The 13,698-nt window shown below is 41.4% G+C and overlaps 1 protein-coding gene across 1 annotated transcript in view; it reads left to right on the forward strand.

The window, feature by feature from the left end:
• The window catches only part of GRID2 (glutamate ionotropic receptor delta type subunit 2), a 712,823-nt gene extending 699,542 nt beyond the window's left edge, over window positions 1-13,281 (forward strand). The window contains exons 16-17 of the mRNA XM_067297081.1: window positions 8,499-8,739; window positions 12,859-13,281. Of these exons, the coding sequence (XP_067153182.1) occupies window positions 8,499-8,739; window positions 12,859-13,281 (664 nt within the window). The remainder of the gene's footprint in view (window positions 1-8,498; window positions 8,740-12,858) is intronic.
• Window positions 13,282-13,698: the final 417 nt, after the last annotated feature.

Genomic DNA, 13,698 nt, shown 5'->3' on the forward strand with positions numbered 1-13,698 from the left:
CCAAGTATCACAGTGTGCTTAAGGATGCTGCTGACATTTTCAAAGACCACCCAAAGTGTTCTCTTTCTGACTGCAGTTGTGCCCTCTTGCGCTCTGGGACTCGCTGCCTTTCGCTTTCCAGCTCTCCTGTGTCTTTTTGACTTGCTTTCATTCTGCCTGTTATCAATTCATTTGAGCCCAACTTTGCTGTTAGGAAAGATCATATTGTCATAGCTGTAATGAGTGCTTGACTTTTAAAGGTAGCATAAACATATAGAATATATAAAAATTAATGTTCCACTAGTCACCACAACTCTTAAGATTAATTATGTTAGTAATTTGATTTTTTCATGGAATTGCTTCTTAGTGAGCCAAGGATGAGGCTTGTGTATTCATTCAGTGGTAGGTTATGCTGAGTGTACTCCTCATTTATTTATCCTTTTATAGGACATCAGCAGATGGCTAAGCAGATTACTTAGAGTTGATTCCTTACCTTCTGATCTCATTTTTCCACAAAAAAATACTTAATAAGAAAAGACAGACAAAAAAAATAGAAAAAGATACAAGAGAAATAGTAAAATGATACTACCAATAGTGTATTTTAAGTTTTAATTAGTAACATCCCACCAAAAAGAAGAAGTCCTAAAAAGAAAGTATGAGACGATGTGGTCTGGAGCACATCTGGATTGTTAATAGAGCTATGGAAAAAAGTGCAAAACCAGTTTATTAACTGATAAATCTATTTTAGTATCAACAGAGTTAATTTGTAAATCTGGCAAATAATTTCAGCCCAAAACAGTAAAAATGGAGAAAAAATTTTAACATTTCATTTCATTGTTTTCTAAAAGAAAACTTTTGGAGTTTAGTTTATCACTTCAATTGTGTTGAAAGATTTGAGAATGAACTGCTTTAGGTTAAATAGTAATTGACCCAAATAAGCTTCTGTTCGTATCTCAGTACAAAATATTTTTTCCAACTCTTTGCTTCCTCCTCCTAACCACAGAGCAGTTCTTTACACAGCTTATTGCCCACAGCGCTTCTCGGGCAGGAGGTAGTTGATACATGACTCTGGAGAAAGAGATTTTTTTGAGAAATTTTTTGGAGAAGTCCTCTAAGAAGTAGCCTGTGACTGAAAGGGCACCTTCCAAGCTTTCCATTTTTGGTCAATCCAAGTATCCTGTACTGATTCGTATGCAGAAAAATGCCATTTTCATGAGAGCCTAACCAGGGGGTTGGGTTCCCAAGTGTGCTCCATGTTGGCCATTGCTCTCTGTAAGTTAATGGTGAAGGTCCTGCTGACTTGGGAGCGACAGTGGTAGGCTTAACAAAATTGCTTTATAACATTTTTCTGCAACCCACAATGGAGAATGGTATTGCTATCTTTGAAAAAAATGACTGAAGTTTCCTTCTGTGTTGAAAAATAATTGTTTAAAAAGCAATATGAAGCTCCATGGACACTGAGGGTTGCTGATTCTATGCAAAATCATCAGTTTTTCCAGTTCTGAAAAAACCCCCACTAATTTGCTTACATCCATGTTGCGACCTATGAGTCAAGTCCTCAAGTTAAATGCATCTAATCATACCATTGCCTTTTGTATTCAAAATGTCACTTATGACAGCCTTCGGTGTTGCCAAAGCATTATTTTAAGGGGCAGTTTAAAGAAAGTGTAATTTTAGGCTGCAGTCTCATCTCCGTTACACGGTGATCATGCATAAGGTCACAGCTGACCTCAGGACCTTAGGGATGCTTTTGCAATTTCGGCAAGCCGGCCCCGGCTGGGTGCCGGGAGGTCAGCTTTGCAGCTCTCCTGCATCGCTCCTCAGGGCGCACCGGCTCTCCAGAGGCTGCCCTGTGCTTTCCGTCCCACTTTCCCAGCGGAGTGAGGAGCGGGTTACTTGGGATTTATGGTAACAAAAGCAAGAGGAAAATTAGCCTCAGGACATTCACATGGCCCGTGCAGTACTGAACTTCCATGAAATCTAGTAACTGTCATTCTTCAAGGGATTTAGGAAATGATCTAAAATATCACTGGAATACTAGTAGTGCACAGGAGCCAATATACCTTGAAAGTACATTTCTTTGTTTTATTAAGTCTGGTGGTGTACCATAATTCACCATAACGAATTAATTTGGTGTTTAGCATATTAGCACTGAGATTAATGAACCCCTGATATTTATGTGACTGTCTGGAGGTGTTCTGTTGTCATTTACAATTTATAATAGGTGCTAGTACTTTTATCCTCACTTTCTCCTGAGCAGGAGACAAACAGAAAGATTTGCGTGATGAAAGGCCAGTTAGGTTCAACCAAACACTTTCCACACTACAAGTAAGCAGAAGATCTTGCAGGACTGTTTCTCTCTTTATCTAAATTTCTGAATTGCTAGTATTCAGCAAAACCATGTGGCCTGAATAAAACTATTATAGAGCAGCCTTTAAGAAATTCCACCCTAGTTGTATGATAAATATCATTAATATCTCATTTCTTATTACTGCAGGTGCCACTTCATTTCAGTTTAACATTCTGTATTTAAGAGAAGAATGTTCTTGTAGGTTTTGCAGATTTAAATCAAAACAAGTTCACTAATTTGAACAAAGTGATACTGATTTACAGGATCCAAGTTATCAGTGCTGCATATTCCGAAGCTAATGGTTTATTGCTGAGCAAAACAGAAGGTCGGCTGCTTTATCTTTTTTACAATTGTTTGATATGCAAATCCTTAATTCTGAACAGCAGGCCTGCTTGATTTCTGCTGCTTCTATCATATTTAGAAGGTGAGGTGCTTATTCTTGGTGTTGTGAGCTGTGTTCCTCGAGCCAGCAGTGCAGCGCTGAGCGTTGCTGAAGGGCAGGTCAGAAGGCAGCTGCCTGCCCTCCCTTGTGGGGCACCAGTTAGCTGGGTTTTGATCTGCTCAGAGTCCTTGCCAGGGAGCAGGCTTCTCAGCTGGACCCCAAGGGTGCTCTTTTGCTGGGTTAAGTGGTGGGAACGGGTGGAGAGGAAGCACAGATTTGTCTAATCTGGCAAGCTGCATTTGGCTTCTGTGAAAAATTTCCTCTCATGAAGCCCACAATTGACAGCTTATTGAAATGCTAGCTAAAAAAAAGGGAAAAAACAGGAAAACCATCTCTTCAAAACCAACCTTTTTGTTTACAGATACCAAAACCTGCAGTCACAGGAAGGATTGGAACAGCAGTGATCTCTGTGCTGTTGGGTGTTTTGTTCCTCTTGCAAGCTTTCGTTGCATCTTCTCAGCCCATTCAGGAGTGGCACAGACGCTGCTCCCCTCTTTCCTTCACCCCCGAATGTCTGTATCTGCTCGACTGCCTTCCCACACCTCCTTCATCTCTAGGCTGGATCCTTCAATGATCTGGTGTCCCTTTTAATTCTGGGCTTAGGTCTCAGGATGGCTAATTGGGAGTATAGCTGATGCCAAGCAAGCAGCCATTTCTAAATGAACACTTGCCAATCTGCTCTCTAAAGACTTCCAAGTTTTACTTCTGGCCATCCCTTATCTCTGTCACCACTTTTTTTCCCCTCCCACTCCCCCATAACAATCATCTCTGACTTTATTCCATGGATTCGAGCAGGACAAAATCATACAGGTATATTCACCTACATAAGAAGATATTTCTTTCACTCTCCTCACCAGCTTTTTAACAGTTTGTGGTTGTAGTATGATGCAAAGGTGACTCACTGGGCATCTGGAGAGTAACAATATTTGTGCGCAGAAGAGAGCATCAAAGTCAAATCTTTGAGCATTATATGCAGCCCCTTGGTTTCTGTCTGTCTGCTCTGATAGTCATTCAGTCTTCTGCCTTCTGTGGTAACCGAAGGATGGTCACAAATAAGTTTAATTTTGTAGTATCTTCTTTTCCAAAAGGAGAACTTAATTCTACAAAGACTAATCACCAAATTTTGTTTAGAAGAGTTCAGCACCCACTGTTAGAGCTCTGTTGCCCAAGGAGACCGACTCTCCACTAGCCACCAGGAGTTACCTGAGCTTTTTTATTATCTGGCCCCATGTGTAGGTGCTAAGTGGTCCCAAACGCGCCCCACGCAAGTGACCCAAGAGCTTCCTGGAAGCAGGTGCTAGGGCTGGGAGGTCCCTGGAGGGTTGGCAATTTTCCCAGCAATTTTTGAACATGCCCCTTCTTTTTGTGCCTCCTCTCTGGGGCAGTCTTGTTCTGGAACTAGAGCCGAGGTAGCAACTCTTCCTCTCATCATCCTCTCTCAGTGGTGATGGAAATCATCAAGTAATTCCCTCTGGATACTGTGCCATGGTGCAGGAAGCCACCAGGCGGTGACCTGCGGCATCTCAGACCATCAGTTGGCATTTCTGACCTCATTGTGAATGACCCATCATGTTTCTTGCCCGTTACTTGTAACTCGGAAAGAATGAAACAGCAAGATCAAAAAATAGTTTTGTCTTAGATGTTTCCATTTTGTAGTGCTTGTGATGCTTTGCTCTCATGCTGATCTTTTTCTGTGGTATTTTGGAGTAATTGCATTTCGCTGCCAGCAGCAAGGTATGTAGTTAGTGAGATGAATCCATCCCTATTCCCACTGATTCAGTAGGAGAGGATTTGTTCAAATCAGCGTCAGATCTGGAAACCACAGGCAGTCTGATTTTCTATACTTACACCCACGAGACATCGCTTGGCACTATGAATTCAGGGCCAAATTAGTCAAAGTCTGTGCAGACATTTTGTCGTCTTCTGTATGGTTTAATAACTTTACATCATTGCCTTGAATAATGTTGCTGTATCAGTTTGCCTGCTAAAGAAAAATATATTAAGACCCACACCCTACCAATAAGCAAGTTTCAAAGCTCATGTTTTTAAAATAAATCTGCTTTTTTAAATATATGGGCTTCTTTTGTAAGTGTTTTAAGACTATGATATTTCAAAATAACAGGAAATTGTGCATCCTACTTATTATTTTCCACTGCTCTTACTACTGCTTTGTGTGCTGCAATACTAATCCATTCTGGTACTGCAGGCTCATAGGAGCCAAGACCACCATGGAAAAGCTCAGTTGTAAAAAGCTTGGACTTATGAAAAGTGGCACTTGCTGAAGATTGTCATAGCATTTAGCATGGCGTTATCATTCATAGCATTTAGTTAATGCATTATTATTTTAGTCAAGCATTAAATTTGAAAATCAATATCAAACTGATTGTAGTGTCTGCTTTGCAACAGGTTTCTGATTAGTATGTGCATGTGCACCCACCTGTAATTGCAACAAAAGCACCTATTTTTATGGAAAGACTGCCATCGTGTGGGAAGCTCCTGCAGCACACAAGTGTAGTAGTGCCTGCATGTTGCCTGCTTCCAAGAAACCTTCCTTCCCAGTTGTATTTTTCATGGAATTTCAATAAACATACAACTTTCATTTTTGGAAATGTGTTAGAGAATAATAATTCCCATAACTAGGAACATCTTGGTAGTGTTAAACCTTGCTAGTAGGCTATTATTTTTGTTCCACAAACTGTTGGATTCAGAAACACAATATTTACTAAGGCTAGTAGAACTGGGATCTCCCTTTTTCTCTGTATGAAGTTAGTATAGTTGGATATTCATGCTCCCATAATTTCTCTTGATATGTAGTTTCCCTCTCAACATCTATTTTCAGCTGCAATTTTACAAAGCTTCATTATAATCTTTCAATTTCTCAGGCTTTTCCATGTAATCATATAATTACTGTCCCTGGTTTCTGCTTCATTTTTTATGCTTTTCTTTAAACAATTGAACTTATATGTTACATCCATAAAGAAAATTGCCAATAATTACCAGGAAAACAATTAGGAATAAATCTCTTTTAAGGAACAAGCTAAAGTTCAGTGTCTTATGCAAATATCTATTGTTGAAAAGATGTCTCGTGTAATCAGGAATTATACTGACAAGTGAAGAATCATTTAATTAATGAGAATAGAGCAATCATTTTGGATGGCTCATTCTATTAATGACTGAATAAAAGGGAGAAAACAGCCCGGCTCAGGGCTTAGAGCTGCTGCTGAAAGAAATGAGCCGCAGAATGTTGTTCCATTACCGCCTTATGTAGATGGTGTAGTAATTCCTAAATATAAAAACAGGTATGCTAAATGTTTGAGGCTGGGTGTTGAAAACTGATCTTCAGTCACTGTATAAGATCTTATATAAAAGGCTTTTGTTTGTCAGAAATGCTGAGTATCTGCTGCTCCTGCTAATGTAACAGACTGGAATATTTAGGCCAAAATATTTGTGCAAGTCCCAGTGTGAGATGGGAGGGGAGCGAGAACCAGAATTATGGTGAGTTATGGCTGTAAGCACTGTATGCCATAACAGAGAGCTGCATATGGACAGTGTTTGCAGTTGTAGAGTCACAGTGTAGTTTTGGTGGGAAGGGACCTCTGAAGGTCTCTAGCCCAACCATCTGCTTGAAGCAGGTTCAGTTCGGTCAGGTTGCTCAGGGCCTTGCCCAGTGTGGCCCTGAATATCACCAAGGAGGGAGGTCCCACAACTTCTCCGGGCAATCTCTTCCACTGTTGGACCTCACTCATTGTACAAACATTTTTCCTTTTATCTAACTAGAATTTCTCATGTTCTTGTCCTCATTGCCTCTCGTCCTGTCAACGTGCACCTCCAAGAAGGGTCTGCCTCTGTCTTTGCACTCTCCCATCAGGTAGCTGTAGACAGTAATGAGAATGATCTTACGTATAGTCGCTGTCCCTCCAAAGCTCCTCTTTCATAGATGTAATAGGTATCGAAGAGTTTTCCTGTCTTTGTCCCTGCCTCCTTAGGAAGCTTCAAGATAAAGCTTCCCTAAGTTCATGGTGGTTTGGGGGCTATTCAAAGTACAGCCCAGGCACATCTGACCTTGTTCTTCACTCTCCAGGGCTGGACCTTCATTGAAGTACTGCCAGCAGGCAGTGCATAGGATCTGTCCCACTTTTTATGTGTACAAAGCTTTGTAAACAGAGCAGTCCTGGCATCTCAAAAATGACCAATTTTTGACTCCAGTTTATTCCTGCGGGACCCTGGAAAAGGCTCTGTTGCCTTCGGTGCAGTGCAGAAGTGGATGAGTGGTTCCACTCTGAACAGGTTGGGCTCTCAGCCGCTGGACGTCATCCTAGGTGGGACATGGAAACTCAGTCCAGAGCTGCTCAGGGATTTAAGCCACCCACATTAATGATGGCACAGTGAAGTTTTCTGCTCCTGGCAGGACCCCCGCATAAGTATACATGCCATAGCAAATTTAGCGACTTATTCGGCATCCTTCCCGTACAAGTGGAATTACAGATTGAATGATCTGTGAATAGAACAGTTGTACCATACTTCTGAGGTGCCTTTAAACTCCCTTTCTTAATACTGTATTATTCTGAATTCCTGTAGAGCACTGCATTGAGCAGTTATGGTAGCCATGAGTCTATGCTTGAGCTTTTCTGCCTCCTTCAATGTAGTACAGCTTCGGGTAGTAACATCCCAGACCTCTGCTGGTTTGTGTGCACTTGGAGTTTTTGCATGCTGTGTCAAATGATTGCAGAAGTGATTGTTTGCCTTCCAACACTGAAATGAAAAACAAATTTATTACGTGAGGAGAAGTATTTACTTTATTTTACTCTTTTAAAATGTAATCATCAAATTTTTTATTTTGGGTAACTAGATGCACCCAGCTGCTACTCTGGGCACTTGTGGATGTTTTTAAAAAACTATCCTCAGGGATTTATTTGGATTAACAAATGAACCAAATATGAAAAGCTTTTCTCAAACAAAATTTTTGTTTCTCAAACTGTTTATCCCCCTTCCCTTAGGAAGTCTAGCAAAATATGTAAGCCTTGCAAGCTGCCCGGTAAATCGTAGGCAGTGGGCTGGGTATGTGATAGCAAAGATGAGTGACTTGCACAACAACAAACCTTCCTGTGGAAATCACTTAGCAGGAGATCACGTGTTCTCACCGAGCACAAGTGATCGGATTAGCTCACGTCTTCACTGGCTGCCCTCATGCGCTTCTGCTCAGAAGTGAGCGCTCTCACCTAAGCAGCAAATATGCAACCTGGTGAGGACCAGTTTATAATAAGGTAATGTATCCTGTGGTACAGCTGAACTGTATTTTTCTTTTTTGGGGTGTTGAATGTCTCTTTTCAATCTACAAAAATGCAAAATGTTTTCAAATATCTCATGCGCTACAGAAGTTGATTGCTATAGTCTGTAGCTAAAGCCAGTTAAAAAACATAGCAATATTAAGTATAGCATTTTCATTAGGGAGGCATAAAAGAAGGAGAAAGAGACTCACGTGTATTTTTTGTGTATCTAGAGAGGAGCGCGGTGTCTGTATGCTGACGGTTGTGCAGGCAGCCCCATGCTCCGGCAAGGAAGCCTCGTTTCCCGGCTAAACCTGTCCATTTGGATCCAGCGGCTGCTTGGCCTTGCTGAGCATGTGGGATGGTGGCGGGGAGTCCAGCGACATCTGGATGATCCTGTGCTCTTGGGACCACCCCTACTGTCCCTGTGTAATCCTTGGCTCTGTGCTTTCTCCTCAAGGATCCTGGAGCTGCAGCAGAACGGAGATATGGACATACTGAAGCATAAGTGGTGGCCCAAGAACGGTCAATGTGACCTTTACTCCTCCATGGATACCAAACAGAAAGGCAGTGCCCTGGACATAAAAAGTTTTGCAGGTGTTTTCTGTATCCTCGCTGCTGGGATTGTCCTATCCTGTTTCATTGCAATGTTGGAAACGTGGTGGAATAAAAGGAAAGGCTCCCGGGTTCCTTCAAAAGAGGTATTAGACCCTTCATTTCTCCTGGAAAATTTTCGTGCATCCTAAAGACTGCTGACTTGAATTTATAGCATAAGAGAGGGAGGGGAAACAAATTCAGAGAAGTTTCCTTAGCTTCGTAATTCTTAAGGTAACCGTTGTTCCTCAAAATATTTTTAACTATTCTTTTTAGAAAAGCTAGAAAGAAAAAAAAATGCGTATACTGGTGATGTATAAATATGTAACTATTCTGAGTAAAGCACAAATGTTACTTGTAGAATAATACATTATTAATACATCAATACTTAGTGCATCATTCCTATTGGTGAGAGCTAATTCTCACCAATAAGTTGAGAGGCTTCTTGGCTTCTTCTTGCAAAACACATCCCCAAAGCTCAATGGCTGAGTCTTTCAAAACAGATTTTCAAAGTTTAGCCCTTAAATCTGTAGTTAGCTTCTTAAATAAGCTTGTCCTGATTTTCAAAGACGTTAACATCCTGAGACTTCCATGAACTTCAGTTCTCAGTATTTAATCTGAAGTGCATGGAAGTGAGAGTACTTGTGATTTTTCATACTCATGATTTTTCAGTTTCAGGGCAGACTTATTTCTGAAATCTAATACAGATTTGCTGTAGAAAATCTTGGCCAGAGAAATTTTTAACAGCTGCATAAGGTCTAGAAACCAGTCATTTGACACCAGACATGAGTTTGGTTCCACATGTGCATGCATAATGCTTTCCTCACCCTGGCAATCTCCCGCTCTCTTTACCAGCCATCTGAGCCTTATGCGGTCTTATAACAAATTTCTTACCTTCATAATTAAGTCTTTAGCTCCACAAAATACTAGAGAAACTGTAGAAAAAAAAGTTATTAAAATGTGCTTGGCACAGATACCCAAAGCAGAACCTAAATATGAGCTATAATGTAGCACTGTCAATTATAGCTTTTCTATCTGTGTAGCTTAGACACCTGTTGTGGGGTATTGCTGTTAATTTGTGTGCAGTGGTCTCACCTTCTCTGCAGTTTCTCCATTGTGTTTATTCCTGCTAATCTAATGCTGTGTAATCAGGCAGGATTAATTACACTACCTAATTAGACAGCATTGGCACTGATGTTAGAATATTTTTAATCTTTTCTTGCCTGTTTTAATTCCCAAGCTTTTTTAGTTAAAGATCTGAACCGGACCATTATTAAAAGCAAAAAACATCTTTAGTCTTTAAATTGGGTTTCTCAGGAATGGGAACCGTGTAGTTTCAACTGACAAATTATAAAAAACCTAAAATTTACTAGACTGTTGTTTATGCAGACTTTCAGAACTTCATATTTATCTGTTGCAAAACATAAAAATTAAATAACAAAGGAAAAAAATACCAACCCGGACATTTTATATAACTATAAAATTACATATTTCAATTTTCAAGCGCACAGAAATTCAAATGTATACTTTCCACAAATGGTATAATTTTGCCTCCTTGATCTTCATTGTATATTCATTAGCTTAGCATGTAAATTTGTATCTCAAAGCTCGATTGAAAAGCTTGGCTCAAAACTGAGTTTAACATGGACATATGTGCTGAATGTCCCCACTATCCTGGATGTGGGGGTCATTCAGCAAAGAGATACATCTTAACTAACTTTCTTAAAATTCATTTTAGCTTCCATGAAATCCATTGGCTCTTCCAGGCCACTAGTCCAGAATCGGGGGTCAGATTGGGCCAGTTTGTGGTCAGCAAGCCAACCCTTTTTCCTGGTGGCTGCCATCTTGTGCTCCAGAATGCAAGCATTTATACTGAAAAAAATTGTCTTATGGTTGCGAAGATGATAACATTTCAGTCGCGTACCAGAAGTAATCCATTCAATGATGTCTGCCTGAGTCTGCAGACAGCCTTAAACAGTAGCTCTGAGAGAAGTATGAACTGCCCCAGTAATCTCAATGGGATGTTGACTCTGAAGCCTGATGATAATTTAAATGTGAAAACTGCTGAATATTTCACTACTGATCACACAAGAGAGAAGAGGAAAGATCATATAATGGAGATATGCACAATCTTACTGTGAGTGGGTCTCATTTTGGTGTATCACTTGGGTGGAGCTTGGGTTGTGGGCTAAGCATGGGAGAATATCACCGCTTCTATATATTTACTGGTCTGACCCTAGCCCCAAATGCATCTCAGTAAGAGAAGAATGAGGAATATTTTGTAAATAACTTATAGAGGCTCAGAAGTGATGAAATTCTATTTGTTTCCTTATTGGCATTTTAAATTGCAAAGTGCTCTTATGCTTTTCAAAATTGCAAAACAGTAACAGGAAAACAAATTAGGACTGTCCCTTGCAGACGTGGTCATGAGCTGCCCGCACTAGCAGAGCCTCTGTATTATTTCTGTGGTTTCCAATGCGGCCCCAGTGCCTCTGCATCCAAATGCAGCTCCAAAGTTTACAGGCGAGAGAGTTTGGTGAATGCGTTTGGTTTTGGTGTCACCTGTGTGGTTGTTATGTGCATCCATGTCTATGTCCACATGTGAATAAATTATAGACAGAAAGCGAAGTCAAAGGAATGAGCACTGCATTTTTTTTCTCCCATGGTGAGTTCAAACACCAAAGCCGCTGGGTTAGGTTTGTTTCTGGCATGAGCGTCCCGTGGCCCCATTCCCTGCCCCTTTCCCCCCGGTTTGTCTCGTTGTGAAACGTAGTTGCCCTCAGAGGGTAAAATCCCGGAGGGTAGCCAGTCTCTCAGTCCCCCCGAGTTGGGTTCTGTATCCGGCGCGGTGCCAGCGCAAATATTTGGTGATCAGTTTTGCTAAGCAGATGAACTCCTGCAGTCTGTTCTAGGTGGACTTTTTCAGAGAGCTTGACTTCAGCCCTAGACAAAGGAGGGATGTAAAGCCCATTCGGTGTACTGGGAGTTTTGCCATTGATTCAGTGAGCTCTGGATCAAGCCAGCCATTGAATTCCCATAATCGAGTCTGGAAGTCACCAGTGCCGCCTTATTACCCTCTGTGAGGTCCTAGAGCGTGAGCTATTTCTAGTGGCCTGGAAGAGCCAGTAGATTTCACAGAGTTTAAGATAAATTTTAAGAAGGTTAGCTGAAACTGATTTTTGTTCTGAGTGAGCTGCTCTACCTAGACAGAGGGAATATCCCTTATACGCGTAAACTTGACGCCACACTGAATTAAGCTTTGCAGTTCAGTAGAAATATATGTGTACAATGGAGGTGATTTATTGTGTCACCCAGGACTTTCTCCTCTTTTTTTTTTTTTTTTTTTTACTTCCGTGCATTTAAATTCTTGATTATAACAAACAGCCTCTTTAACTGAGCTCTCTGTGGGGAGAGATGTAGGGAGGAAAAGGGACAGAGATAAGAGGGAGTGATGATCTATTAAAATAAATACCCCAGGCCTTGTTCTCTTCTCACCCACAACACTGTAATTCCATCAGGATCGATGGAATTGCTTCCTTGTGGGTAAGGGGAGAATTAATCCCTCTTTTGGCACTGTAATTTAAATTTATCTGGTGTACTCCTTTCTGTGTGATGTAAATGAGTCACCAGTGCTTGGATTTTTGTTTAGAAGTTCAGCTTTATTGCATTACAGTTTATATCATAAAGGCAAAAATTAATCTGATACGTTTTTAGCCCTTAAGCCCTGAGAGAATTAATGTTGATGAAGAGGGCTATCTGATCCCTTAGAGCCTCCTGTTTTGACACTCAGATGTAGTCATCATTATGGCATTTAAGAACTGGCATCATCCCAAGTTTGAGATTATGCTTTGTTTTCACGATATGAAGTTTAGTGTTATTCAGACATTGCTCATCTAAACCACCTGTCCCCTAGCTCCAAGCCTGAATTTTCGTGATAGAAAGCTGCTGGGAGCCCCTTGAGTTTTGTAGTTCAGCTTCAGGGTGTGAAGGCAGATGTGGACTAAGGGTAGAGTTCCCCTTGGTTTGTTTGAGCCCATCCAGCTTCAGGCGGGGGGGGGGGGTGCTGACTGTTAAAATTGAGATGTGCCCCCAGCCGCTGTCAGCTAGCAGGAAGCTTTGGTTACTCGTGTATTGTGTTTATCGAGCAGTTCTGATGGCACTGTGCAGCCTCAGCCCGGCAAAAGCGGCCACGGTGAGTGGTACATGTTGTGTTTCTCATTCCCCAGGACGACAAGGAGATCGATCTGGAGCACCTGCACAGGCGCGTGAACAGCCTCTGCACGGACGACGACAGTCCCCACAAACAGTTTTCCACCTCGTCGATTGACTTGACCCCGCTGGACATTGACACTTTACCCACGCGTCAAGCGCTGGAGCAAATCAGTGACTTCAGAAACACTCACATCACCACGACAACCTTCATACCCGAGCAGATCCAGACTCTGAGCCGTACTCTGTCTGCTAAAGCCGCTTCTGGTTTCTCCTTCGGCAACGTACCTGAGCACCGAACTGGCCCTTTCAGGCACAGGGCGCCTAACGGTGGCTTTTTCAGGAGCCCCATCAAAACAATGTCATCTATCCCTTACCAACCAACTCCCACGCTGGGGCTCAATCTTGGCAGTGACCCAGACCGAGGCACCTCCATATGAGCATCAGACCAAGTTTCTTCACTGTCTCTTTTTTAGGACTCCCTTTGCAAGGAGCAGCTGTGATATTGTGGGACTAACATGGATGTAACCTTTTCTGTTTTCCTTTTTTGTTTGTTTGTTTGTTTTGAGGTTCTTTTTGTTCTGATTTTTGTTTTTTTAAGAATGAGGATTATTAGTAACAACTCACTCTTCCTCCTCCTCCTCTTCTCCGCTTTCTCAGCCTGGTCTCCTCCTCTATCTCCTTTTATTCTCTTTACTACTTGAATCACTTATTCTTTGGTTTATCGCCACATTAGTTTTTTGTTACTTCAGGCTTTTCATATACTTTAAGTAGAGCAAACACGTAGTGATTAATGCATAAAAAAACCTGAGGATTACTTTGCAGAAGGGCATTTGTTCCTCCTCCCCCACTGCCTT

Source organism: Apteryx mantelli, chromosome 5 (assembly GCF_036417845.1).
Source record: "Apteryx mantelli isolate bAptMan1 chromosome 5, bAptMan1.hap1, whole genome shotgun sequence".
Lineage (NCBI taxonomy): Eukaryota > Metazoa > Chordata > Aves > Apterygiformes > Apterygidae > Apteryx > Apteryx mantelli.